The 23153-nt window shown below is 48.1% G+C and overlaps 1 protein-coding gene and 1 long non-coding RNA gene across 4 annotated transcripts in view; one reads left to right on the top strand and one right to left on the bottom strand.

Annotated features, from left to right (window-relative positions):
- Positions 1 to 23153, top strand: part of LOC310712764 — a 274730-nt gene that overhangs the window by 38420 nt on the left and 213157 nt on the right. The gene's annotated exons all lie outside the window — the stretch shown is intronic.
- Positions 68 to 23153, bottom strand: part of LOC310712597 (tyrosine-protein kinase receptor UFO-like) — a 77576-nt gene continuing 54490 nt past the window's right edge. For all 3 annotated transcript variants that reach the window (XM_083515809.1, XM_083515807.1, XM_083515808.1), the window contains 8 exons: positions 11972 to 12049; positions 11204 to 11296; positions 7911 to 8032; positions 7015 to 7124; positions 5853 to 6012; positions 5159 to 5295; positions 2352 to 3227; positions 68 to 2235 (listed from right to left, as the gene is read on the bottom strand). In XM_083515809.1, the coding sequence (XP_083371935.1) occupies positions 2864 to 3227; positions 5159 to 5295; positions 5853 to 6012; positions 7015 to 7124; positions 7911 to 8032; positions 11204 to 11296; positions 11972 to 12049 (1064 nt within the window). In that variant the 3' untranslated portion in view covers positions 68 to 2235; positions 2352 to 2863. The remainder of the gene's footprint in view (positions 2236 to 2351; positions 3228 to 5158; positions 5296 to 5852; positions 6013 to 7014; positions 7125 to 7910; positions 8033 to 11203; positions 11297 to 11971; positions 12050 to 23153) is intronic.

Genomic DNA, 23153 nt, shown 5'->3' with positions numbered 1-23153 from the left:
TTCTGCAAAGCGCTGCTGCTGTTGCAAACTGCAGGGAATGACGCATGGACCGTGCAGAACAAAATCAGTAACGAAATGTGCATTTATTGTGCAAATAAAATAAAATAAAAATCACTGTGCGGAAAGGCCTTCAGTTTAAGGCTGGAGCCAGGCAACAGGTTTCAAGAGAGCTGAAAGTGGTTCAAAGGACAGTTCTTTTGTGACACCGGTTCTTCTGACCGAACAGGTACGGCAGGTTTTGAAACAGGAAAGCCTGCAAAACCTATTTAAGCAAAAGTGCAAGTCGGATGAGCGTGTATAGCATGAACATTTGTCTTTTTCTTTTTGTCACCCATCTTCAGCTCTCAGGAAAAGCTGGGAAATGTTTCCAGCCCAAGTGACCGTGAACATGCAATAAGAAATTGCCAAAACATGCATTTAGCTTACCACCTCCCTAGTCTGGCTTTCATGGCTGGGAGGTAGCCAGAAAAAAATGAACCATTATGGTGTGATTATTGTTGTGAGCAGTTGCACCCCATCCGTGTTAGATAGAGAAAGCTACCATTATGTCCAAAACAGAATTCGTGAATTCCCTCTAAATTGCATGTGACTGGTGGGAGCTTCAGAGACTGTGTTCCCAGATGAAAATATCATTAATCAAGGCACTCTGCAGCTGGCAGGTCTGATTTATGGAGTGTCATTGAACTGATGGAGAGCTGGGACTTGCCCTCTGAAATATGGAGTTGTCTTCTCCTTCAGTGGAGCTGTGATGTTTCGGGGGGGGGGGGGAGCGATTACTGGCAATTGTGGGCATGTGCACTGGTGCAAAGAGGCACTAGCAAAAAGGAGCGTACGAGTAGCTAATTCTGTTTGGACAATCTCCACTTATTTCCCTGGGTTTTCCCCCACAGGATTCTCATACAAGCCCCAGTGAAATGAAAGAAGGTTGGAGACAAGGAATCCTACTCTGATCGCACCCACTAATATTGTCTATTTCACATCCAGAGGCCCTTGGTGATCATAGCCTGCTGATGCTGATGCTTTAGACGTCTGAATAACTCGGGAAATTCTTGTCCAGATGTTTGCTCCAAGTGGCAGATGGGTTGTTTGTGATCAGACAGGGTTTGTAACATGTGCACGACGGGCAGGCATCCAACAGGTAGGGCTTTCCCCAGCAGAGATATGGGGGAATGGGGGAAAGGTATACCTGTTGAGATTCTGCCTGCATCAGTGAAAGGCAAAGAGTCTTTGATGGGGTGGGGAGAAGATGGCAACCTTCATATTTCTAGTCAAGTTAGCTAAACTCACTGCTACCAGGGAAGCTCTGGCCTAGCTGGGTGTGAAGACTTGAAGGCCAATTTGTTCCCTTTTCCCATCTCAAATGTGCTATAAAAATATACCTTCGGACCCCCGCTCTGAGACGCCCACCTGGGTATGGCTTCAGTGCCCTGTGGGATCTTTGCCCCCAGGGCAAACGGGTTCCCAGAGGATTGGGCTGCGTGACTCAGCTATGGCTGATCAGACGTCCCCCAATAACCTGTTGAGGAGAATTTGGTGCTGTGTGGACAGGGTGAATTGGTCTGTCGGGCTGAAACCTGCACCAAAATTAACCTCCGGGATCAGATTTAAAAACTAGGGCTGGCTCCCAAGAAGCAATAGCGACTTTTTTTAAAGAAGTGTTCATCTGTGCACAAACTGAGTACATTTCCCTTGTTGCAGCTCCTTCAGACGGGAGCCCTCCGGAACCTCTGTTTAATTCATCTCCACCGGCCTAAATGCGACCTCGGAGACATGGCAGTGAAACAGCTGGTAGTAAAATAAGGAGGGGGGAAGGACTAAGTATGTACCGCTTTCAGGTGGCTGCAATTAGGACCGATACTTCCCACCCCCCGTTTTGGTTAATGCGCCCTGCTCCCCTTTAACAGCACACAAACTCAGTAGCCGGGCTTTTCTCTCCTTCATAGCAAATCTATGCTCCGCCGGCTCAGCAGCTGTGTGCCAGGCCCAACACGAAAGAGGCAGGAGCTGGGCCACACAAGCACACACAGAATAACCTTAGTACCATTGGCGAGGGCTCGTCCCCACCTGCCCCGCCGAATCGGAGGGAATGTCAACTAGGTTTTCTCCGGACTGACATTCACTCCGATTTGGCCGAAGAGCAGGTTTCCCGGGGGAAAGCAAGTTAAAATCGCTCAGATTCGTGCCTTCTAGGCCTGGGGCAAGCAGGAGCGTGGACGAGACCTCGGTGTTAGCAAGCTAAATTTCATAGAATCATAGAGTTGGAAGAGACCACAAGGGCCATCGAGTCCAACCCCCTGCCAAGCAGGAAACACCATCAGAGCACTCCTGACATATGGTTGTCAAGCCTCTGCTTAAAGAAAATTTGGACCACGGAGTTGCGAACGGGGGGCAGGAGGTCAAATTGCTAAGGTACCTTCAACGTGAGGAGGGGAAAAGGGCGCAGCTGCCGGTCCTGTCGGGTTCCCCACTGTGTCCCCCCTCCTCCCCTGGCCCCTGTAACCTGAGATGGACTCCCCCCTTCTGCCAACATCATAGTCTAGAGTACATATCTGGCCTCAGGCTGGTGGTGTGGAGCATGACTGTCAATGCATGTACAGCCGTGAGACATACTCAGAGACGGGTCAGTCCAAACTCCCCCCTGGAGGGGGTTGATGGGGAGGGAAGACCCTTGTGGCAAAAGCAGGGCAGTGGCTCATTTTGGGAGAGGAGGGGGGTGCGCCTCAGCTAGTGGAGTCCTCCATGAATCCCCTCTCCTCAAAGACGGGGGGGTCGTCTTCCAAAGCTTGCAGGGACTGCACCAGTTGGGCTGCTTGCAACCTCCCCCCTCCCCCCCGGCCACAACGAATAAGTCGCCTCGCCCCGTTCAGGCCCCTTCCTCGGTGGCGGCGCAGCTGGGGGCGTCCGTCAGTAGCCGGCTGCTCTCGTGAGGGGTGGGGCACATGACGTAGCGGCCCATGCCCTGGGGCTGGTGGACTTCCGCCGCCGTCACCGTGGGCTTGAGCGACTGGTTCTCCTTGGCCGGCGCTTCCTCGGGGCCCACACCCCCGACGGCACCCAGCTCCGCCTCTCCGGGGGCCACGCCGTCGTCCATGTTGACGTAGAGGATCTCTTCCGGGTCCTTGGCTGGAGGGAGGGACTTGAGGATCTTCTCCAGCTCTTGGTGCATGATCTCAAAGCTGGGGCGGTCGCGAGGGTTGAGGGCCCAGCAGCTCATCATCAGCTCGTACCTGCGCGGGTCCAAAAGAGATGTTATTTCAAGGGAACGTGGGATACAGCATCCTTGGAAGTTACTTATAAGTGGGTACTTAATCTGCTGGGGATTTTGCCATGCTTCAGAAGGGGAAGGAGAACACGTTCTCTCTCTTGTTTACATCCCACCTTTTTTACTTCCCCTCCTTAATTTATCCCTGTGAGGTAAAGGTAAAGGGACCCCTGACCATTAGGTCCAGTTGTGGCCAACTCTGGGGTTGCGGCGCTCATCTCGCTTTACTGACCGAAGGAGCCGGTGTACAGCTTCCAGGTCATGTGGCCAGCATGACCAAGCCGCTTCTGGCGAAACCAGAGCAGCACACGGAAATGCTGTTTACCTTCCCGCTGGAGCGGTACCTATTTATCTACTTGCACTTTGAGGTGCTTTCGAACTGCTAGGTTGGCAGGAGCAGGGACCGAGCAACGGGAGCTTACCCCGCCGCGGGGATTCGAACCGCCAACCTTCTGATCGGCAAGTCCTAGGCTCTGTGGTTTAACCCACAGCGCCACCTGCTTCCCTGTGAGGTACGTGAGGTTGAAACACAGTGACTGAAGCGAGATCACCCATTCTGAACCATAACATGGGAAGGAGGAGTCATTATACATGACTAAGCCATTTCTCACCTTCTCACCCCTTACCTTTTCCTGTAAGACCTATTACAGTCGTTAAGAGTCGTCAACAGGCTCATCTCAGCTACCTGCCAATCTCCCATTCCCACCACCCTTCTGAGTAATACCCCTCCCCACCTTCTCACTATATAGAAGGGTCTGGCAACTTCTGTTTCAGTGTATCTGAAGAAGTGTGCATGCACACGAAAGCTCATACCAAGAACTAACTTAGTTGGTCTTTAAGGTGCTACTGGAAGGAATTTTTTTATTTTGACTATGGGAAGGAGGATTATTGGTTTGTTTTTGTTTTTATTATTATTATGCATTGGGTGGTTTTTTTATATTGTATTTTCCTGTTGGGAACCGTCCTGAGATCTACGGGTGAATGGCAGTATACAAATGTAATTTTAATAATAATAAGAATAATAATAATAATAAGAAGAAGAATAAATGACTCAGCAGGGATTCAAACCATGGTCTCTGAAATCCTAGACCAACACTGTAGCCCAAACTTAGGTTTCTCCAGCTGTTTCTAACTCACTGCGAGTTACAGGGAACCAGGGAGAAGGCCTTCTCGGTGGTGGCCTCTGCCCTGTGGAACGCCCTGCCATCAGATGTCAAGGAAATAAACAACTATCTGACTTTTAGAAGACATCTGAAGGCAGTCCTGTTTAGGGAAGTTTTTAATGTCCGATGTTTTATTGTATTTTTAGTATTTTGTTGGAAGCCGCCCAGAGTGGCTGGGGAAACCCAGCCAGATGGACGGGGTATAAATAATAAATTATTTATTATTATTATTATTACTATTACTACTACTACAACTCCCATCATCCCTGACCACTGGTCCTGCTAACTAGGGATGATGGGGGTCGTAGTCCAAAAACAGCTGGAGACCTAAGTTTGGTAAAACTCTTCTCTGCTATGTCGTAGCGGCTCCTGATTGTGGATGAGTTCAAGATTAATATCAGAGCTGCTCAGGGACCTTGAAGTTTTGTAACGGAGGCCTTAATTTGAGCTGGGGGGGTGGCAGTGGGTCAACCCTAGAACCCGTTTTCAGTTGCTAGGGTTGTAGGGCGAAAAAACTGAATTTGCTTGCCCGCTGAGTGAGCATAGTCACATTCCTAAGGCTGAGAGAGCCAGTGGTAGGACATAATGAAATTATTTTTTGCAGCGATACAGCCCCCTCTACAGTCCAGGCTTACTGATCATAAGGCAGAAAACCTAATCGGCCATGCTGCACAGCATCATGGGAAGATGGAGGAAGGAGACGCCAATTTGAAGAAGCAGTGGTGATGCTTACAGGCCATCCAGGCAGTCGATTGGCTGCTTGAGTCGGTTGCCCTGACGCAGGTAGTCGTAGATCTCACTGTTTTCCACACCTGGGTACGGCGTCTGGCCTCGCGTCGCGATCTCCCACATAGTAACGCCGAACGACCACTGCAGGAAAGGAGTCAGAAAGAGGGAATTAGATGCCCTGCTGCTGGCCAAGAACAGAATTGAACTTCTCCCATTGGCAGGGGCTGCCTGTCCTGTTTCACCGCCTGAGGCAAAATGGCCGCCCTCCTGCCTCGCTTGCTAGGGTCGTGCGGCGGTGGCGGCCGGCGAGATTTTGTGAGATCTCGCCAGAGACCGCTGCTGCTGCTTCACCTCACTTCTCTGGCAGCAGTGGCGTAGCGTGGGGGGTGCAGGGGGTGCCGGCCGCACCAGGTGCAACATCTGGGGGGGGGGGCGCAGAAGAGACTCGAGTGCTAAAATCCAAGGGTTAGGGGGCGCAAATTACTCGCCTTGCCCCGGGTGCTGACAAACCACGCTACGCCACTGTCTGGCAGTAGAGGTGAGCATGAGGGGTGACTCAGTCTGCCTCACGGGCAGGCCAGCTCTGTCCATTGGTAGACAGGAACAGAAGCCAATTTAGGAGGACACAGAAGCTGGTCTTCTCATTGGCCTGTTCAGGAGGAGGGTGGGATCAAAGGCATCCCCAATTGGCTGCTCACCACGTCGCTCTTGATGGTGTAAACGCGGTCGGCCAGACTCTCAATGGCGATCCACTTGACAGGCATTTTGGAGATGCGGCCTTGCCGGTAATAATCGCCGTTGTAGATTTTCTTAGAGAGGCCAAAGTCGGCCACACAAGCTGTCATGCTCTCGTTCAGCCTGTTGGGTACAGAAGCCACGTGTGAATGTGTGGGTTGCTCATGGGAGAGACGGATGTGAGATTGTCAAAAGCCGTGGATCAAAGTTTGAATTAGAGATATTAAGTAATGATTCTAAAATTTTGGATATAGTATACAGCTGAGTGATTGGGTAAAATTATGGAAAGAAGGTTTAAAATTTACTGCATGCAATGCCCTAAAAGAAGATGTGATGAAAATGATGTATAGATGGTATATTAACACCTGTCAAGTTAGCGAAAATGTATAAAGTCAGTAATAAATGTTGGAAATGTAAAGAAAAAGAGGGAACATTTTATCACATGTGGTGGGAATGTAAAAAGGTGAAATGCTTCTGGGAGGTGATATATAATGAGATGAAAAAAATGTTGAAATATACATTCATAAAGAAACCAGAAGCATTTTTATTGGGCATTGTGGGGAGTGATATAAATAGAAAGGAATGTAAGCTCTTCTTATAACAGCAGCAAGAATATTACTGGCTCAAAAATGGAAGCAAGAAGAATTACTGACGATTGAAGAATGGAGAATGAAGTTAATGGACTATGCAGAACTAGATAAACTAACAGGAAGGATTCGAAACCAGCGGGACCAGAAATTCACGGAAGACTGGAGTAAATTTACAGACTATTTGAAAAGTATTTGTGAAGATCAGACAACGTTTGTAGGTTTGCAAGAAGTTTTATGAGGAGTATTATTGGAAGTATTGCAAAAATGGAGAAGGGGACGGATGATTTGTTAAGAGATGTAAAGGCAATATAAAGTTAAGAAATGCATAAGAAGTGGTTAAAACGGTGGATCATCAGAGGTGCTGATGGAAGTCTAAAAAGATTGTATCAGTGATAAATTTTGTGGTACATTTTACAATTTATATGTTAAAATCAATAAAAATATATTTTTTAAAAAAAAGAGATTGTCAAAAGCCACTAATCTGTGTATCCTTGAAATCCCCTCTTCCATCATCTCTTGCGTCACACAAACTCACATGCAATTGCGGGCGGCGAGATCGCGGTGTATGAAGTTCTTGCTACTGAGATACTCCATCCCGCTAGCAATGTCCGTCATGAATTTGACCAGCGTCTGTGTGGGCAGGTACTGGAAGATGAGGAAAACACAACGATCAGACACAAGCAGTGGGTGCGATGCAGGCACCTCAAAGTTTTCCCCTGCAAGAAGAGAGGCCCACTGGACTCCTGTTTGGAGGACCCAGGATCCAGAGGGCTCCCTCTGCACCTTCCCTTTGTCCCCCTCTAGTGGTCATTCTCTGTGTTACAGTTCATTCATTCATTCATTAAACCGCCATATTGCTCCATAGCAAAGCTCTTGGAGAGGCTCGTATTGAAACAGAAAACCAAAACAAGCCTAGCAATAAAATGTATAAAAAGCACTTTATAGGCATACTGAAAAATAAAACACAGGCAAGGATTAAAATTCCCCAGTTAAAAACCCTAGTTCAAATAAAAGGAAACCAGCCCTCCCGATTTCAGACCAAGAGGCCTGACATTTGATTCCCATACTCTCCAACAACTCAATGGCAAAATCTGGGACACAATCTTCCAGGATGCTAGCTTCCCTTTTTTTCTTGCTAGAGAACGGCAGACATCTTGGATGCCATGATCTTGTGCGATTTTGCACCGCAATTCCCTCCAGTGCTTTTTTCGGGAACGGCACGCAGTGACACATGTTTTGGGGTGCCACGTGACACTGTGGTCCTGAAAAAGCACTTTTCTGAGGGGGGGGGATTGAGGTCCAAGATCATCACGGCGTCCAAAGTGGCGCCGTTCTCTCATGAGAAAAAAACCAGGATGTCTCCATTTTTCCAGGACAAATGTGCGGTATGGATTCCCCGCAACGGAGATCTCACGGGGCGACGCTACATACCACCGGGCTCTCGCCAAGCCGGGAGTACAACAGGAAGCTGTGCAGGTCTCCGTGTTTCATAAAGGGCAGGATGACAACCGGGGAGGGGTATCCTTCGCTCTCTGTGTTCTGCAGGCAAACTCCTGAGGGAAGAGAAAGAGTGTGAGTTTCTCAGTGGGCAACAGACAAGACATGAGGATCAATGACCAACGAGGACCACAGGAGGAGAGGGTGCTCGTGTGCGCGGGTCTTGCTTGTGGGTTTCTCACAGGCGCTGGGTTGGCCCACATCTCCTGATGTTCTTACATTCTTCACTCTTTCTCCCTCAGCTTGTGGAAGGTTGTGCAGGCCAGGCCGTGCCACATGTGTACAACTTGAGAGAACCACAGAACCTGTGATTCTCACGGTCCTGTATACCTGAAGGAGCGTCTCCACCCCCATCACAGATAGGTAGCCGTGTTGGTCTGCCATAGTCAAAATAAAAAATTCCTTCCAGTAGCACCTTAAAGACCAACTAAGTTAGTTCTTGGTATGAGCTTTCAACAGGCTCATCTCAGCTATCTGCCAATCACCCATTCCCACCACCCTTCTGAGTAATACCCCTCCCCACCTTCTCACTATACAGAAGGGTCTGGCAACTTCTGTTTCAGTGTATCTGAAGAAGTGTGCATGCACACGAAAGCTCATACCAAGAACTAACTTAGTTGGTCTTTAAGGTGCTACTGGAAGGAATTTTTTATTTCCACCCCCATCGTTCAGCCCGGACACTGAGATCCAGCACCGAAGGCCTTCTGGTGGTTCCCTCATTGCAAGAAGTGAGGTTACAGGGACCAGACAGAGGGCACACCCTGTGGAACGCCCTCCCTTCAAATGTGAAGGAAATAAGGAGCTATCCTATCTTTAAAAGACATCTTAAGGCAGCCCTGTTTAGGGAAATTTTTAATATTTAACGCTGTATTGTTTTTAACACTCAATTGGGAGCTGCCCAGAGTGGCTGGGGAAACTCAGCCAGCTGGGCGGGGGATAAATAATAAATTATTATTATTAACCATAGACTTGGAAGTGACACCAAAGGTCTTCGAAGTCCAAGCCCCTGCAATGCAGGAATCTCAGCTAAAGCATCCGCGACAGATGGCCATCCAACCTCTGCTTAAAGACCTCCAAGGAAGGACAGTCCACCACCTCCCAAGAGAGACCATTCCACTGCTGAACGGCTCTTACTCTTCCTGAATTCTTACTGTTTCCTGCATTTCAGGGGCTTGGACCAGATGGACCTTCCGACTCTACGATTCTATAATTCTAAAGAGAGAGAGGTGAAAAAAGGAAGACACAGAGGGGGAGGGAGCCTCCCCTCTCAAACTTGCACACCATCTGGAAGCCCCCTCCCCATGTCCCACACCTGCCCCCAACCCCCAAAGGTCTTTGCCCGTGAGAACATCCTCTTTGGGGGTCGTCTTACCCGACAGGACGCTCTCTTGGTGCGCCTTGTGCCTGAAAGTTATTTTTACTGTGTTCCTCCTTAATGTGAACCAGAGAGGGAGAAGGGGCTGTTGGGCGAGTCGCAAACTAGCATCAGCTGAGCTTCCACCCACCCCCTCTGTGGACTGTCAGAGCTCCCAGCATCCTTGCCAACATCTGTTTTCCCAAGAAGTCTTTTTTCCCTCCGCCCCCGCACTTGGAGTCCTGTTCCCTGGGGAAGATGCGTCCATTCTGCCTGCCTGCCTCCCCCCGCAACCACCATCCAAAGGACGTTTCCTCTCTTCTGGTTTTTCCCAGGCTACAGCTTGTGGAATCTGCCCTAAATGGAATGGCCGAGTGTGCTATTTCTCGGGGCGGCTATAATAATAATAATAATAATAATAATAATAATAATAATAATAATATATCCTGCCCATCTGACTGGTTTGCCCCAGCCACTCCGGGCAGCGTCCAACAAAGTACAGTGGTACCTTGGGTTACACACGCTTCAGGTTACAGACGCTTCAGGTTACAGACTCCACTAACCCAGAAAATGTACCTTGGGTTAAGAACTTTGCTTCAGGATAAGAACAGAAATTGTGAGGCGGCAGTGCAAGGCCCCATTAGCTAAAGTGGTGCTTCAGGTTAAGAAGAGTTTCAGGTTAAGAACGGACCTCCAGAACGAATTAAGTTCTTAACCCGAGGTACCACTGTATTAAAGAAAAACATAGCGAAACACCAGACATTAAAAACTTCCCAACCCAGGGCTGTCCTCGATATCTACGGAAAGTCATATAATTGTTTACCTCCTTGACATCTGACGGGAGGGCGTTCCACAGGGCGGGCGCCACTACCAAGAAGGCCCTCTGCCCGGTTCCCTGTAACCTCACTTCTTGCAGGGAGGGAACCGGCAGAAGACCCTTGGAGCTGGGCCTCAGCATATAAGCCCTGGCTAGAATCATAGAATCATAGAGTTGGAAGAGACCACAAGGGCCATCGAGTCCAACCCCCTGCCAAGCAGGAAACACCATCAGACCTCCAAAGAAGGAGACTCCACCACACTCCTTGGCAGCAAATTCCACTGTCGAACAGCTCTTACTGTCAGGAAGTTCTTCCTAATGTTTAGGTGGAATCTTCTTTCTAGCAATGGCTACCAGCCGCGACAGCTATGCTTTGCCTCCACAGAGGCTGCAATGCTTCCAAATATATTCTGCTGGAAGTCACAGGAGAGGGAAAGAGCTCGTGTGTTTGAGTCCCACTTGTGGGTTTCCCAGAGGCATCTGGGTGGCCGCTGTGAGTGCAGGATGATGGGTCACTGGCCTGATCCAGAAGGACAATTCTCATGTTCTTATGTGGATCTGGTTCTTCAGGCAACACAGCAAAAAACCTAGCCCAGGCATCATATGTCGGGCAGAAGAATCAATGGCTTAATGTCCCAGAATGCTCTGGGGCAGTGGTGTTATGTACTGAAGTTCTCACTCTGGGCCAGCAGGGGGATACTGTAGATAGTTATGCAAATAAGGGATTGAAAGTGACGTTCAGTGATTGGACAGTTTTAGAAAATTGTTACAGTTACATTGTACTGGAGCTCTATATAAGCAGGCTGACTGAACCCTTCAGTTCAGTTCTGTCCTGGCCTGTGAATAAACAAGAGCTGTTTGAAGAATCGCTGTGTCGTCTGATATGTTCACCCACAACTTAACAAGTACCACACACAACCTGGAGGAACTTAGGGGTAATGATAGCGGAGAGGGTGAGTGGGGGTAACTCATAAGCTCTCCCCCACCCCCCCGCTGAAAGTATTAACTCTTCATGTGCCATGGCTAAGAAGTGGCGCATGCGCACACATAACTCACCAATCAGTTTCATGACGTTAGGGTGGTCAAAGTCCTTCATGCAAACGGCTTCGCTGAGGAAATCCTCCATCTCGCTGCGGGTGCAGATGGCAACTGTGAGGAGGAAAAGTAAGGTTGGTGGCATGAGATGGGCTTTGAGAACATGCAGGGGGTCAGGCAGTGAAAACTGTTTTCCACGCCTGGGTGTTGATGCAGAACGTTGGAAGCAGAAACGAAGAATGAGAGCACCTCTGAGCGTATGAAGGGTGCTCAGCCATGTCTGGCGGTGGTATTCAGGTCAAGGGAACATAGGAAATTGCCTTATAGTGAGAATTTTCAAAGGCAAAAGGCAGAGAGGTTTCTATCATGGATGAGCAGGCCCAATCTACCGCATTTTTCGCTCTATAAGACGCACCAGACCACAAGACGCACCTAGTTTTTGGAGGAGGAAAACAAGAAAAAAAAAATTCTGAATCTCAGAAGCCAGAACAGCAAGAAGGATCGCTGCGCAGTGAAAGCAGCAATCCCTCCTGCTGTTCTGGCTTCTGGGATAGCTGCACAGCCTGAATTCGCTCCATAAGACGCACACACATTTCCCCTTACTTTTTAGGAGGGAAAAAGTGAGTCTTATAGAGCAAAAAATACGGTACGTTGTTTTTTCAATGCAGAAGAAAAGGAGAGAAGGCCTCTGGGCACATGCAGAGTGATGTTTCTTCTTGCTGGTATAATCCCAACCTGCCCTTGGGTGACCAGGATGAAACCACCCCCTCCACCTCCACTGCTACCTACTTTTCATGGTCTTAACGGCAACCTTAAGGACCGCTCCGTCTTGGCTGAGTTGGCCCTCCATGACAGAGCCAAATTCCCCTGCAGAGACAAAGAAGAAGAAGTGGAAAAGGCCTATGAGCAAGTCTGAGAGAGCGGTCGGCAAATGCCAAATCATGCCAGGTAGAAATTGGGAGTAGATCAGCCCAAATGGCGTTCATGTGAGAAAATGCCTGTGATTTTAACCCAGGCTTGAAACAACCTGGTTACCTGCGGCGAACAGAAAACTGCTTCTAGGTAACCAGGCAGAGAAGGGGGAGGGGGTGCCATTAAATTTTACTCAGAGTAGACCTATTGAAATGAATGGACCTAACTGAGTCATGTTGTTTCATTTCAGCAGAACTTTGAGCAAAACTTAAATACCCCATATATATATATATACACACAGTGGTGCCTCACAAGACGAAATCAATTCGTTCCGCGAGTTTTTTCATCTAGCGAATTTTCCGTCTTGCGAAGCACGGTGTCGGAAAAGTTTTGGAAAAGCTTCAAAAATCACCAAAAACCTCAAAAAGGCTACCACACCGCGTTCTGAGTTGCTCCTCGAAGTCAAGTCGCAACTGTATTAACGGTGTTAAGAAAAAGGAAACAAACTTGCAAGACGTTTTCGTCTTGCGAAGCAAGCCCATAGGGAAATTCGTCTTGCGAAGCAGCTCAAAAACCGCAAAACCCTTTCGTCTAGCGAGTTTTTCGTCTTGCGAGGCATTCGTCTTGCGGGGCACCACTGTATATATATATATATATATGCAGGTTTTGGTGTCCTCGGGTGTCTTCCCGTGTAAAAGTTGGGGTGTCTAGGCGACGTTTCGACGAGGTCTCACTCGTCATCTTCAGGCTGGTGCTTTCGGCTTCTTGTTACTGGAACAGAGCGGGATCTCAGTGTTTGAGTTCCTATAAATACTGTAGAGGGGTGTGGTGTATTGCCTCAAAAGTTCTGGGCAGAGGGGAAGTTCCCAGGCTAGTGTTCTTTTCTTCTTTTGTTCCTTAATTACTTGAGGGATATCTTGAGTGATTTCTTGAGTGATATTCTGAGTACCACTTAGGTGGGTCATTAGGTGTGGATTAGTTGCTAAAGCCTTCGTGTCTTGACCTCTTGAATTTGTGAAGAGTTTTTCTGGGAAGATGGCTGTACTGCACTTAGTTGTGCTTTGGCTTGGCTTCGTGTATAGGGGCGAGCTGTGGTTTTGTGCCCTGTGCCAGCCAGATCTGTGTAGGGATTGCAGGGGGGTGCAGCATCCGGAGTTGCCACTATGGTTTGGTTACTGGATGGTGTCTGTAATTTATCTGTGGAGAGGGTCTGGGTTTGGGTCTGGTGTGGTTGATTGGTGGTGGCGTTCTGTGTGCCTCTGGATCTGGTGTCGGTTTTTGTGGGGAGGGCTAATTTCCAGATGTCTGGCAGGCGGGACGTGTCGTCACGCTTGTTCATGTTGTGAGGGTGTTTCTCTATCTCGATGGCTTCCATGATTATTCTCTTGTGGTGATGTTCCATGTTAAAGAGCAATTTGGAATCTGCAAAATTAATTTCGTGTCCTGTTTCTTTCATGTGTTGGAAAAGAGAGGAAGATTTTTCTTCTTTTTTGACGGCATTCTTGTGTTCTGCGATACGTGCATTTATTCGTCTGTTTGTTTGTCCAATGTACGTGGCTGGGCAGACTTTGCAGGGTATTTCATAGACCCCTTGGTTTTCCAACTGGATTTTATCTTTGGGGTTTCTGAGGATATTGGCTATTTTTTGGTTGGTGCAAAAGGCTGTTTTGATATTGTGTTTATGGAGGATTTTGCTAATTTTATCTGTAGTGCCCTTGATATAAGGAAGGAGGGCCATGCCATTGTTTTCTTCCGTGTCTTGGTTTTTGGGGGGTGTTTCTTTTTGGATTAGCTTCTTAACCCTGTTTTGCTGGTATCCATTGGCGATTAACACATTTGAGAGATTCTGTAACTCAGTTGTCAAGTGGTCTTTGTCAGCCAGGCGTTTGGTTCTGGAGATGAGGGTCTTGGCTACGGAGTTTATTTGTGCAGGGTGGTGGTGTGATTGAGCATGTAAGTAGCGGTTGGTGTGTGTTTTTTTCCGGTAGATAGTGTGTCCTAGGGAGCCATCAGGTTTTTTGTAGATTAGGACGTCAAGGAAGGGAAGCTGGTTGTTGGCTTCTATTTCCATAGTGAATTGTATTTTGGGGTGTAGGCTGTTGAGATGTGTGAGGAAGCTATCTAGTTTTTCTTTCCCGTGTGGCCAAATTACAAAGGTGTCGTCAACATATCTGAGCCAAAGTTTGGGTTTGTGTTCTGACTTGTCTAAAGCATTGGTTTCAAAGTGTTCCATGTACAGATTTGCGATGACCGGTGAGAGGGGTGATCCCATAGGTGCTCCTTCTATCTGTTTGTATCTTTGTCCATTGTGGATGAAGTACGTGTTGGTTAGGCAGTGGTTGGTCAGGTCCAGGATGTATTCGGGGGGGTTGTATTTGTTTTGAATGGCTGTCAAGGCTTCATTAATGGGCACTTGTGTGAAGAGAGATACAACATCGAAGCTCACAAGTAGGTCATCGGGATGTAGGTTTTGCTTCTTTATTGTTTCTATGAACTGGAAGGAGTTTGTAACGTGTGAAGAGATGGATTCTGCATAGGGCTGAAGTTGCTTAGCGAGAAATTTAGCGAGATTTTGTAGAGGTGAGCCTATGGAGCTGACTATTGGTCTGAGTGGTGTTCCTTCTTTGTGTATCTTGGGGAGGCCGTAGAGTTTGGGGCATCTGGATGATTTTTCTCTGGGGATGATTCTTAGCTGGATTTCTTCACTCTCACTGATAGGAGAGGCTTTTATTTTGGATTTGGTGGTTTTTTCCAGATAGGTGGTGGGATCTGTTTTTATAGGTTGGTAGGTAGGGTCTTGGAGTAGATTTGATAGTTTTGCTTGGTAGTCCGATGTGTTCATCACAACAGTGGCATTACCTTTGTCTGCTGGGAGAATGATTATGTTGTTGTCTTTCCTCAGGTTGGTGAGTGCTTTCTGTTCTTCTTTGTGTAAATTGCTTCTGGGTGGTTTGCTGGAGCAGAGGATGTTGGTGACTTCAAGTCTGATTTTATTGGCTTCATCTGGGTTGATTTTGGTTAGGCTAGCTTCGACTCCGCATATGATGTTTTCCGTGGGGATGCGTCTCGGGGTAACTGCAAAGTTGAAACCTTTGGAGAGTACTTGAAATACCCTGCAAAGTCTGCCCAGCCACGTACATTGGACAAACAAACAGACGAATAAATGCACGTATCGCAGAACACAAGAATGCCGTCAAAAAAGAAGAAAAATCTTCCTCTCTTTTCCAACACATGAAAGAAACAGGACACGAAATTAATTTTGCAGATTCCAAATTGCTCTTTAACATGGAACATCACCACAAGAGAATAATCATGGAAGCCATCGAGATAGAGAAACACCCTCACAACATGAACAAGCGTGACGACACGTCCCGCCTGCCAGACATCTGGAAATTAGCCCTCCCCACAAAAACCGACACCAGATCCAGAGGCACACAGAACGCCACCACCAATCAACCACACCAGACCCAAACCCAGACCCTCTCCACAGATAAATTACAGACACCATCCAGTAACCAAACCATAGTGGCAACTCCGGATGCTGCACCCCCCTGCAATCCCTACACAGATCTGGCTGGCACAGGGCACAAAACCACAGCTCGCCCCTATACACGAAGCCAAGCCAAAGCACAACTAAGTGCAGTACAGCCATCTTCCCAGAAAAACTCTTCACAAATTCAAGAGGTCAAGACACGAAGGCTTTAGCAACTAATCCACACCTAATGACCCACCTAAGTGGTACTCAGAATATCACTCAAGAAATCACTCAAGATATCCCTCAAGTAATTAAGGAACAAAAGAAGAAAAGAACACTAGCCTGGGAACTTCCCCTCTGCCCAGAACTTTTGAGGCAATACACCACACCCCTCTACAGTATTTATAGGAACTCAAACACTGAGATCCCGCTCTGTTCCAGTAACAAGAAGCCGAAAGCACCAGCCTGAAGATGACGAGTGAGACCTCGTCGAAACGTCGCCTAGACACCCCAACTTTTACACGGGAAGACACCCGAGGACACCAAAACCTGCATTCCTGTACCCGTGAAAATCTACGAAAACATATATATATATATATATATATTCTCCCCAGTGAATCTTCTTTTCTTTTTAGGCTGCCTGTGATTAATCTAGTCAGGCCAGCTAGTATACCATTTTTGTTGGCCTGGGTTGTTTTTTTTCTGGAGGCTCCTTTTTAACCGTCGCGCAACTTTGCACTGTCCTGATTTCGTGTAGGAAATATAAACACCCAGAGACGATGTGGAGCAAACGTTAGGTACTGAGTAGCTCTCGTGTCCAAGAACAAGGAAATCCAGGGGTGGGTGGGAACGTCCCGATAACGCCAAAACCATTTGCGCGCCGTTGGGAAGTCGGCAGCCAATACCCATATGAGCAAAACCGCAAATATTTATAGATAAGTGAAAACACAGCGTTGGTAACCATGCCTCCCCTTTCAAACCGGGCAGCGTTTACATGGTTCGGGTTATAATTAGCGCGGCGCATCACTGACATGTGGCATGTGATGCCGCCAGATGTGCTGGTGGTGGCAAATGGCCTCAGCTGCTTTCAATTAGAAAGCCAGATAAGGTTTGTGGAGGAGAGAGGTCCAGCAGCAAAAAAATGAAGCCCGCATGTTCAGGTGCAGTATACCAGACTTCTAGTAGGAAGAGCAGGGAGAGCTCTTGATCCAGTAAGTTCTTTTGTATAGGGTGCAAGGCAGGCAGAGGGCAAAGTCTACCTTTCACCCCCCCCCCAACAAAAAGCTGCAAGATGGCAAAAGAGGTCCTTGATCTAAAATACCGTATTTTTCACACTATAGGGCACACCTAGGTTTTTTTTGGGGGGGGGGATAAAGAAAAAAAAAACTATTTCCCGCCCAGGCACGGGGCTGGGGCGGGGGAAGCCCGAGCTTCCCCCGACCCCAGCCCCCAGAACAGGCTGCTATCCGCAAGCCTGGGGAGCCCGACAGGAACTCCTGCCGGGCTCCCCAGGTTTGCGGATAGCTTCCTGAAGCCTGGAGAGCAAGAGGGGTCAGTGCGCACTGACCCCTCTCGCTCTCCAGGCTTCAGCGAAAGCCTGCATTCGCCCCATAGGACGCACACACATTTCCCCTTCATTTTTGGAGGGGGGAAAGTGTGTCCTATAGGGCGAAAAATACGGTATGCAGCTCTATAGAAGGGTCGTGTGGGCTTTGCCCTGGCAGGAGCAGAGGCCTCTGTCTGAATAGGAAACGCAGGCAGGTGGGAAATTCATTTCCCCTGTTTCTCCCGAGGCAGAAGAACATGAGCTATGTAAGGGCTTCAGCAAGCCACGTGAACTCTTGGAAGAGCCGACGGCTGACATTTCGGGACCAGATCAGACTTTCCGTGTCTGACTCACTCAGGCTGCTGCCTTATGAAATATCTGGGGTGTTCTAGGGATAGGCATAAGACAGGAGATATGTGGGTTGTTGTTTTTAAAAGGGTTCGTAGCCTGCAAACATTCACTCAGTGATCCCCCCTCTTTCTCCCAGTTCTCCAAATTTAGCAACAGAATTAGGAGGGAATGCAATGACTGGTAAGGAAGCGAGGAGAACAGCCTTTGAACTAGGGGGCTAGTAATCCATTTCCAACACCGGGCTTCAGCCTAGGCAAAAGGGGAGCAAGAACAAACAGCAGAACGCTTCTGAGCATGCGCAGAGTGCCTTTCCTGCTTCCATTGGGGAAAGACCACACCAGCCCACTCCTCCATCTGAAGGGTTTGAGATTAGGGCTTTGTGGGGAGATCAAGTCAAGCTGTGAGCCTCAGGAAGTCTTCCTGTAAGAATGGATCTCTGCAAATTTTTGTGCTAGAGAAAAGTTACCGTACATTTCCAGCTGCCAAGGGAAACACAGAATGCTAGAACTGGATGTACTGTTTTACTTAATTCCCCCCAAAACTGGCTGCCCACCTCTTTCTCTCCCCTGTCCTCCCCTCCCCTTCTCAGTTATTAATTCCTAATAATATTTGCTTCTTGTCATCTCTGTGCTTAGGATCCTGTCTTGATGTTGCCCATAGCACCCTGGTTGATTTTATTTTATGTACAAATAACATTTAACTTTGCTTTGGGAACTCCTGGTCTCTTTTGAAAGGGTGTCCTATCCGTGTCTGGTTTAAAGGCAGAGAACCATGAACAGAGAGGGCAGAAACTTAATCTATACGTATAAATCGGCATATGCAAATCGGCATCCTTTTCTTTGCATAAGTGACAGCTGGAGAAAATACAGGTTCCTGTGAAGGTGAAAAATCGTTACAACCTCCCAACCCTGAGATAGGATAACCTGGACATCTAAAGTAAGGGTTAGCAACTGGCAGCCATCAGTCTGTACCCAACACCCAGGGAAGGTTGACCTTCCACATGCCAATCTAGAATAAAAAATAAAAAATGGATTTTCTGGAGGTAGAAAAAGTAAGAATTTGCCAGTAAACTGTTTTAAAGAATTAGCCAAAAGGCTAATTCAGACTTGCCCCTGCTCTGTCGCTTTCCCCTGCAGAAACCCGATCAGAGCAAACTCCATTCCCTCCCCCCCCCGATTGTCGTTTGCTTCAATTTATTGCTAAAGAGTGAGTTTCCCTGGGGAAAGCTGCAGGGCAAGGGCAAAACCGCTCGGACCCGTGCCTAGAACGCGCTGGACAAGTGGGAAACCTGTGTTTTGTAAGTCTGGATGGAGCCCCGAGTGTCTCCAGGAAAATTAGTTGCTGAGCTGCAGTGGCGTAGCGTGGGTTGTCAGCACCCGGGGCAAGGCAAGTAATTTGTGCCCCCTAACCCGTGGATTTGCGCCCCCTAACCTGTGGATTTGCGCCCCCTAACCCATGGATTTGCGCCCCCTAACCCTAACCCCCAGATGTTGCGCCCGGTGCGGCCGGCCCCCCCTGCACCCCCCACGCTACGCCACTGCTGAGCTGGGATCTCAGGGGCTTCCTGGCACATATGATGGCTTCAGAAGTGGATTGGGCAGAGTCATAAGAGGACAAGGCTGTCGACGGCAACTAACCGCTATGGCTGTGATCTGCTACTTGTGTTGGGAGGCAAAATGCCCTCTGGATGCCTGCTGCTGAGAACCGCATGTAGGGAGAATGTGATTGGCTTCCCGTTGGGCCACTGTGAGATGAGGTGGTGGGACCAGATGGGCTTTTGTCCTGTTCCAACAGGGCTCTTATGTTCGGACTCTCTGGGGGGATGCTATGGGGAAGGGCTGCAGCCCAAGTGGTAGAGCCTCTACGTGGGGCTACCTTTGAAGGTGACCCAGAAACTACAACTAATCCAGAATGCGGCAGCTAGACTGGTGACTGGGAGTGGCCACTGAGACCACATAACACTGGTCCTGAAAGACCTACATTGGCTCCCAGTACATTTCCGAGCACAATTCAAAGTGTTGGTGTTGACCTTTAAAGCCCTAAACGGCCTCGGTCCAGTATACCTGAAGGAGCGTCTCCATCCCCATTGTTCAGCCCGGATACTGAGGTCCAGTGCTGAGGGCCTTCTGGCGGTTCCCTCGCTGTGAGAAGCCAAGTTACAGGGAACCAGGCAGAGGGCCTTCTCGGTAGTGGCGCCCGCCCTGTGGAACGCCCTCCCACCAGATGTCAAAGAAATAAACAACTATCTGACTTTTAGAAGACATCTGAAGGCAGCCCTGTTTAAGGAAGCTTTTAATATTTGATGAATTATTGTATTTTAATATTTTGCTGGAACACAGCTGTCAACCTTCCCTTTTTTGGACGGGAAATTCCCTTATTCCAGCGCCGTTTCCCGTAGCTTCCCGCTGCTATCCCAAATTGTTAGATATCCCGTAGACTGTCCCCGGGACAGGTGAGGCTGCTGATCCCTTATTTTCGAGGCTGCTGATCCCTCATTTTCAAATCTGAAAGTTGACAGCTACCATGTGCTGGAAGCCGCCCTGAGTGGCTGGGGAAACCCATAATAATAATAATAATAATAATAATAATAATAATAATAATAATAATTTATTTATACCCCGCCCATCTGGCTGAGTTTCCCCAGCCACTCTGGGCGGCTCCCAATCAAGTGTTAAAAACAGTACAGCGTTACATATTAAAAACTTCCCTGAACAGGGGTGCCTTAAGATGTCTTCTGAATGTCAGGTAGTTGTTAATCTCTTTGACATCTGATGGGAGGGCATTCCACAGGGCGGGTGCCACTACCGAGAAGGCCCTCTGCCTGGTTCCCTGTAGCCTCACTTCTCGCAATGAGGGAACCTCCAGAAGGACCTCGGCGCTGGATCTCAGTGTCTGGGCTGAACGATGGGGGTGGAGACGCTCCTTCAGGAGCCAGATAGGCGGGGTATAAATAATAATAATAATAATATATTATTATTATTATTATTATTATTATTATTATTATTATTAAGCATCTGCTTTTCAAGCAGAAGGTCCCAGGTTCAATCCTGCTTGAAACGCCGATGAGCAGCTGCCGGTCTGTGCAGACAATGCTAAGTGAGATGGACCAGCGGCCTGGCTCTGGGTTAAGCCTGCTTCCTCTGAAGCTGTGCAAGTCAAGTCCCCGCCCTCCCCGTTTCCAGAAAAAGGGCAGCCACAAAAGAGAGAGAGGCACAGGGTGGAAATGTTCAAGGGGGAACATATGTGCCATAGCCAGGGGCCTTTCCATCTCTGCTTTCCATATGCTTCCAAACTAATCCCAGCTGCGCTTAGAGGAAACTTTTTTGCGGAGCTGAGGCAGAAACTTTGCCAGTCCTCCGACCCAAATGAGCAAAACAGCCCTCCGTCCTTCGGTGTTTCTGCAGCAAGAAAACTGGGCCGAAGCGCTTCTGGGCTGTTCGTCCTGCACTTGATGTTATATGTTACTGATTATCCTGGCTATGTTAGAAAACAAGGCCTTGATGTTTAATCAGGAAAGGAAACAAGGGAGTTTGTCCTTGTCCCTCATGCGGCAGTTGATTTCCTTTGCCCTTCGACCAAGAAGAATCCCCCCCATTGTCCTAGCTGAGTGAGTATCTTCCAGGGTTATCCAGTGATAAAAAACAACAACTCCTAAGGATAGTCCTGGTAATTGTTTTCATATCATGTGATTTGGAATTGGGAAACAGGTTCTGGAGCTCAGATGAATTTCTGCTTCGCTTCCCCTACATCACCCTGCCTTCCAATTCCTGTTTGAGACCCAAAGCTTTTATTTCCTGCTCTAAAGAAACGAGTTTAGGAAGCAACGATTTCAAAGCGTCCTTGTATTCTGTGAGAAATTCCAGTGGTTGGCATAGAATCATTGAACATTCCCGTAAACGCATAGAATTTCAAATTATTACTAGATAAGTCACTGGGATATGGGCTTTTCTTTTGCCTGGTAATGGCTTTTTCAAAATTTGTGTTACTTTCTTTTTTTTTTTTTTTTTTGAAAGGTTGTGCCTTATGGGTTAACATATTCTTATATATACAGAACATGTCTCCTGAGCTGGGTTCTCAGACTTCTGAAGAAAGAGACATCAGAAACAGTAAGTCCATTTCTGAAGCGGTTCCAATTCTTTGCCTCTCTTAGGTTTGTGGAATGTGTCATCTCTCAATTCTTATTTTGTTCAGGCCTTACCTTTTCCATGAAATCTTGGAACTTTCCCAGCTTTTCTCAAACTTTCCCAACTTCCCCCTCCTCGTCTGAAGTTCCAGCACCCAGCCCACACACCAGTGATTTGTTCCTCAGGTGGACATGTGTGCAACTACGCATAGTGTCACGATCTGTGGAGATGCACCCCCCCAAAAGAGCAAGGACATCTCAGTCGTTCCTGGTTCCCCAGGCAGGCAGACAAGACAGAATGGCAGGGGTAAGGCAAGGCAAAAGCCAGCACTTCAAAAGGTTTCAGGACCACAGAGAGTACTCTTAAGCCACAAAGTCCTGGGGCAACCGGCTGGGTTTTGTTACATAGTTAAGTAGTCCCGAACCCCATGAATGCAGCTAGTACCTTTGCAGCTAGTACCTTTGGACCAGCTAGTACCTTTGGCTGGCTCCTTCAAGGTAACGGGATTTCCAGCTGAAAGGATCTCCCCTGAAAGCTCTCTTGATCCCCTGAGTAGCCTGTGATTGGCTACCAGAGTCTGGCACAAGGTTTCCCAACTTGGGTCTCTAGCATCACCACTTGCCCTGCTAGCTAGGGGTGATTGGAGTCCAACAGCAGCTGGAGACCCAAGTTTCAGAAACCCTTGTAGAGCAGCAGAAGTGTCTCCTTGGGGTTGAAGGGAGAAGAGGCAGGATCTGATGCCTGCAGGTGCACATGGGAAAGACTGGGACATGGATCCATCTCCTCTAAGCTCCAGTTGCCAGAGCCCCGTGCCACCAATAAGGACTTATCCACATTTACTTTATGCCCAGCTCTTTCCAGGCAGAGGTCCATGCTTTAACACTTTGCGCCTGAGTGTTGTTTAGTTTTTTGGCCCAGGGATTTCACTGCAAAAACCTGCTCTATAAAGCTCAATTGGAGCAAACGTCAATTTGGGTTTTCTGCGGATTGATGTTTGCTCCTATTGAACTTTATAGAGCAGGTTTTCGCAGGGACGTATCTGGAGCAAAAAGGAAGGTGCTCGAAAACTGAGTTTTAAAGCACGGACCATACTTGAAAAGAGCAGAAGAAAGTTAAGTGTAAAGGTAAAGTACCCTTGAACAGTTAAGTCCAGTCAAAGGCGACTATGGAGTGTTCATCTCGCTTTCAGGCTGAGGGAGCCGGCGTTTGTCCACAGACAGCTTTCCGGGTCATGTGGCCAGCATGACTAAACCGCTTCTGGCGCAATGGGACACTGTGATGAGTGCCAGGGCGCATGGAAGCGCTGTTTACTGTCCCGTCGCAGTGGTACCTATTTATCTACTTGCACTGGTGTGTTTTCAAACTGCTAGGTTGGCAGAAGCTGGGACAGAGCAATGGGAGCTCACCCCGTTGCGTGGATTTGAACCGCCGACCTTCCAATTAGCAAGTCCAAGAAGCTCAGTGGTTTAGAAGCCCCTAAGTCCTAGTCTAGGGCCATAACACACATCCTTTCCTTCTAAATTGGAGTGCTAACACCAACCGGATGGGAACAGGATACTTTTG

The sequence above is a fragment of the Podarcis liolepis genome (genome assembly GCF_965112155.1).
Source record: "Podarcis liolepis genome assembly, chromosome: 7".
Taxonomy (NCBI): Eukaryota; Metazoa; Chordata; class Lepidosauria; order Squamata; family Lacertidae; genus Podarcis; species Podarcis liolepis.
The sequence above is the reverse complement of the archived record's forward strand: the minus strand, read 5'-3'. Positions and strand labels throughout refer to the sequence as shown.